Source organism: Haliotis asinina, chromosome 14 (assembly GCF_037392515.1).
Source record: "Haliotis asinina isolate JCU_RB_2024 chromosome 14, JCU_Hal_asi_v2, whole genome shotgun sequence".
Taxonomy (NCBI): Eukaryota; Metazoa; Mollusca; class Gastropoda; order Lepetellida; family Haliotidae; genus Haliotis; species Haliotis asinina.
The window spans coordinates 43,275,333-43,281,273 of record NC_090293.1 but is presented as its reverse complement, the minus strand read 5'-3'; the positions used below and the strand labels follow the sequence as shown (position 1 = coordinate 43,281,273).

General features: G+C 37.9%; 1 protein-coding gene across 1 annotated transcript; it reads left to right on the top strand.

Moving 5' to 3' along the window:
- The first annotated feature begins 838 nt into the window (after positions 1-838).
- On the top strand, positions 839-5,739 carry LOC137260810 (uncharacterized). Its single transcript, XM_067798374.1, has 2 exons — positions 839-874; positions 5,194-5,739. The coding sequence occupies exons 1-2, from the start codon at positions 839-841 to the stop codon at positions 5,737-5,739; spliced, it is 582 nt and encodes a 193-aa protein (XP_067654475.1).
- Positions 5,740-5,941: the final 202 nt, after the last annotated feature.

Here is a 5,941-nt window from a genome sequence, read left to right as displayed (position 1 = left end):
ATGATTGACTGTGATTCATCACAAGGGATACAAAACGGACATCTTCACCTTTAATAAATATTCGTGAGTATACCTCGAATGGCCAATGCGACATCGTCGCACTTTGACCTCCTCAAATCTGGACCGACTACCCAAGTAAGTATAACCGATGTAGGGTTTTATTTCATGTAATTTGTTGATACCTACTTGGGTGTCCCAACTCTTCTGCATCAGATCACGGATGTAAGATCTAATGGTAGCTCTATAATCAGTGTATGGAATAAGAAGTGGTGTCACAGATTTGTTGAGTGCTGACATCGTGTTACCAGAAATGCCAACGTGGCTTGGTAACCAACAAAAGACGATGTCGCATTGGTCAGTAGCAAGATCATTATATATATAATTCAATAATTTCTATTAAAAGTGGATGTTTACAAGAAATATTTTATATAGCCTGAAGGCAAGAAAGAGTGTCTGAATAGATTATATATTGCTTATGTTTAGGGTGTCTTTGAATATATTTAACAGCTGTTAATATGGTATTAGCTTCTGCAATAAATATTGAGCTGTTATCTGGAATTGATCATATTCTTGTTTATATTGTAGTTCATTAGTTTATGAAATGTAGTTAACGTTAGGTCAACTCGTGGCCTAACCAACTGCCAAGGGGGAGAAGAAAGAAGATGGGAAGGAGCTATGTTTTCCAGGTCAATCCCGGCAGCATAAATAAATGGTTTAATTCTGTGCCCTAAATGCTCATGAAGAGGATTGAAGACACAATTATAGGCAGGGCTTACGTCATTAGCGTATAATTTGATAATATATCGTAAAGACAATTTTATACGGCGTTGTGTAAGAGATGGTTCGTCGGCCTCAACGAAGAGACTGTCAACAGGTGAGGTTCTGAAAGACCCAAGACACAGTCTTAGACCTTGGTGATGGATAGAATCAAGAATTTTAATGTCTCGTTTGCAGGCTCCACCATATACGATGGAGCCACAATCAAGTTTTGAACGGACCAGTGATCGATATAGGTGTAAGAGGGTGTTTTAATCCCCTCCCTACTTTGAGTTCGAAACAACAAATCTAGTGCCTTCAGGCATTTAGCTTTGAGCGATTGAACGTTGGCTAAGAAGGTTAAATGAGAATCGAAAATTAAACCCAAGAACTTGGCCGCCTCTACAACTTTGATGGGAGTGCCATTTAAAGATAGTTCACGGTCCTTATGCGGCTTATATTTTCTGCAAAAGTGTATACAATTAGTTTTGGACAAAAATGTATGCAGTTAGTTTTCGATTTAGAAAATTTAAAGCCTTTTTCAAGACCCCATTTATTTATTTTATTTAAACACAACTGTAGTTGCCGTTCAATAGTATGCATATTTTTACGACAGGAAATATTAAAATCATCCACAAAAACCCTAGGATGAACTGTTGAATTTAATACTAAATAAAGTACGTGACAGACAAAATACTGCCTTGAGCAACACCCTGATCCTGATTGTAATGATCAGACAGGGTTGAACCCACTTGGACTTGAAACTGCCTGTCTTTTAAAAACTCTGATATGAAAAGAGGCAAACGGCCTCTCAACCCAAAATCATGTAAATCCTTCAAAATGCCATGCTTCCAGGTCGTATCATAAGCTTTCTCGAGATCAAAGAAAATCGATATAGCATGTTGTCCATTTACTATAGCATTTTTAACGAAGGATTCTAAACGTGCCAAATGCTCAATGGTACTACGATATTTCCTGAAACCACATTGAATATTTGTGATCGGGTTATTGATTTCAGTGAGTGAGTTAATATGTAACGTCACATCGACATTTTCTCAGCCATATCGTGACGAGAATATTTAATACTGAAATGAAATATATGTCTATTATGAAACCTGTCAACTAAGGACAGTAAAACAACTAGACCATCACAGAGCAGAATATAAAACCAGTAACTATACCTAAAACAATTTATCTATAGAGGACAATACAATATAAAAATGGGCTATAGATTGCTAACAACTGAAGGTTGATCACCATACTAGGGACCATGGGGACTTACAGTACCTTTGTTACCGACATGGACCCTAGCTGTATTTACATCATCCCCTCAGCCGTCAGCAAGTCGGGAAATCTAACCATTCAGTAAAAGGACACTTATTCTACGATTAAAAACATGGAAAGTTTTACTTTACTTTGAATGTTTGTATCTTCTCAGGAGGATAATAGTTTTACGGTACTTCAACACCCTTTAATGATACAGTCACTAAAAACCACAGTTACGAATTTCCAATAGTAAAATATTTATCTATTTACAATTCATTTATTACATTTAATTCTTTTAAAAATGCAATGATTAAATGAGAACTGATATTAGTAAAAAGGTCCTTCATACTACGTGATTTAAAATAGGTATCCCTTGTGATGAAATATTCAACGTAATCAAGCAAGACCTGCTTGACCGTGATTCTTTCATCACAAGGGATACAAAATGGAGGATCCTCACCTTTCAAAGGTATTTATGCGTATATCTGGTATGCGTATATCTGGTGTGACCAATACAGCATCGTTTCATATTGACCTTTTCAAATCTGGACTGTCAACCCAAGTAGGTGCAATCAATATACGGCTTTATTTCATGTAATTTATTGATACCTACTTGGGTGTCCCACTTCTTCTGCATCAGATCACGGATATAAGATCTAATGGTAGCTTTATAATCAGTGTATGGAATAAGAAGTGGTGTCACAGATTTGTTGAGTGCTGCCTTGGCAGCAAGAGATCGGCCATTGCGTTACTGGAAATGCCTACGTGGCTTGGTAACCAAAAGAAGACGATGTCGTATTGGCCAGTAGCAAGATTATTATACAATTCAATAATTTCAATTAAATGTGAATCTTTACAAGAAATATTTTGAATAGCCTGAAGGCAAGAAAGAGAGTCTGAAAAGATACTGTTTATGTTTAGGGTGTCTTTGAATATATTTAAGAGCCGTTAGTATGGCGTTAGCTTCAGCTGTAAAAATAGCACTGTTGTCTGGTAATCTAGAAGATATTGGTCTGGATCCAATGACAGTGGCACCGGCCACTGCGCCACCGTCCTTGGACCCATCTGTAAATAAGGATTTATAATTGCTATATTTATATTTTAGTTGATTATAGTCTTGTTTATACTGTAATTCATTAGTTTCTAATTCTTTAAATGTGGTCAGTGCCAAAGGAGGAGAAGAAAGAAGACGGGAAGGAGCTATGTTTTCCCAGCTCAATGCCAGTCGAAGAAAGAAATGGTTTAATTCTATGTCCTAGAGGTGGGGCAAGAGAAGATTCCATGGTGTTTAAGTCCTCATAAAGGGGATTGAAAACATAGTTATATGCAGGGTTAGATTCATTAGAGTATAATTTAGTAATGTACTGTAAAGCTAACTTAATACGGTGCTGCTCAAGAGATAGGTGAAGTTCTAAAAGACCCAAGACAAAGTCTTAGACCTTGATGATGGACAGAATCAAGAAGTTTAAGATTGCTTTTGCAGGCTCAACCATAGACGATGGAGCCATAATCAAGTTTAGATCGCACGAGTGATCTATATAAGTGAAGGAGGGTAGTCTGATCCCCTCCCCATTTTGAATTTGAAAAAACCTTTAATAAATCCAGTGCCTTCAAGCATTTGGCTTTAAAGGGATTTAATATGCGGCGAAAAGGTCAAATGTGAAGTCCCAAGAACTTGGCCTCCTTGACCACTTTGATTGGGGTTCTTTATGGGGTTTGTATTTACGACAGAAGTGTATACAACTGGTTCTTGATTTAGAAGATTTGAAGCCGTTTTCAAGACACCATTTATCTATTTTGTTTAAACACAACTGTAGTTGCCGTTCAATAGCATGCATATTTTTCCCACGACAAGAAATATTAAAATCATTCACAAATAACGAGCCATCAACCGAATCATTTAAAACGTTTGATAAACTATTTATCTTTATACTAGTAGTGTGACAGACACGATACTGCCTTGTAGAACTCCCTGATCCTGATTATAGTGATTAGACAGGGTTGTAGCCACTCGGACTTGAAATTGCCGGTCTTGTGAAAATTGTGATATAAAATGAGGCAAACGGCCTCTCAAACCAAGATCATGTAGATCCTTCAACATGCCCTGCTTCCAGGTGCTTTCATAAGCTTTCTAAAGATGAAAGAAAATTGATACAGCATGTTGCTTATTGATTATAGCATTTTTAACACAGGATTCTAAACGTACCAAATGATCAATGGTGCTACGGTTTTTCCTGAAACCACACTGAATATTTGTGATAAGGTTATTGGTTTCAAGATACCATGTTAATCTATTGTCCGTTCCATGGTTTTACAGACACAACCCGTTAAAGAGATTGGTCTGTAATTAGACGGATCAGAATGATCCCGGCCAGGCTTTGGAATGGGAACTATAATGGCATTACGCCAGGAATTTGGAAAATTCCCCGAAGTCCATATGGTATCAAATATATTTAGCAGCGTTTCCAAACACGCCTCGGGCAAATGCTTCAAGAGCTGATGTTGGATATCATCAGTCCCTGTTGCTGTATCATAAGCCTCCTCAAAGACTGTATGGAGCTCATGTAGTGAAAATAATTCGTTATAATCTTCACCATTGTGTGAGGTGAAATTGATTTTTTTCCTTTCCTGTTGTTTCTGATGCCTTTGAAACTCAGGAATATAATTTGATGAAGATGAATGTTTGGCTAAAGAAAGTCTATATTAAATTATATAACGATGGTGTTTAATCTTATTCAACTAAAATAATTGTGGTAGCGAAACAAAAATATCAGATCAGTTGATCACGCTAAGTGCTTATTACTTGGAATAAACATGAAACTACCACTCACAAAGCAGTATCATTACTTATGCTCTCAAATTTTGTTCAATTAAGATAATTCTGGTAGTGAAATAAAAAAATTCTGCCAGAAAGTTCTGCAGAAATAAACATTTCTGCCAGAAATTTCTGCAGAAATGCATTTTCAGAGCCTATTTGTGAGCTTATTAACACGTGGACACACTGGCAAATGAACTTTTCGTGTTCATCTCCTCGAGATCTTTCCAATGATATAAAATATGTCTTTGTAGCTTGCTCCCTTCTGTGTGTCAAGTTAGGACTCGCTGGCCATTCCTAAGTTGTCCCGCCCGGTCTTTCAACCTTAATGATTACCCACCCCAACTAGTGAACAGGAAAATTGCAGCAACTTTATCACCACCTACTACCAAACCCCTCGACCTGCATCGGCTCCAATAAAGATTTCCATCCCATACATCGGCAAGCCCTCCCACCAGATCAGCAGACTTCTTAAGCAACAAGCAGGAATAGACACCACCTTCACCACCTCTGTCACCATCAACACCCTCCTACAGGTCAATGGAAGGAAACGCCCACAAGCCATAAAACCCAACCCCAAGGATGTAATCTACAAAATTGACTGCAATTGTGGGCACTCATACATAGGAGAAACATCCAGGCCTGTCGACACCAGAATCAAGGAACATCAGAAATCTACCATCAACTCGGACCAGAAATCAGCAGTGTCAGGTCACATAGCGGCCCATCTCGATCACCAAATCAACTGGACTGACTACACCATCCTCTCAAAGAACCAATCAGACTTTACCAAAAGGAAAATAACTGAAGCAATCAACATCAAAAGATACCGACCCCTGATTCACAGAGACCAAGGTTACCCCATCCCCACAGCTTACGATGAGCTCATCAAACCACCCTAGCCTACTGTACAAACAACCTACTCTGTGTACCTCACTGGCTTCCTTAGTTATCATCACTTTGTTAACTTGTATTCATACTAGACTCTGTGCACTACTGGCTTCCATGTTATCCTTTTACCCGTTGTCTTTATCATCACTTGTTAATTAGTTTATGTATATATATCGCCTGTTCTCTCACTGTATCATTTACACTTTGAAAACG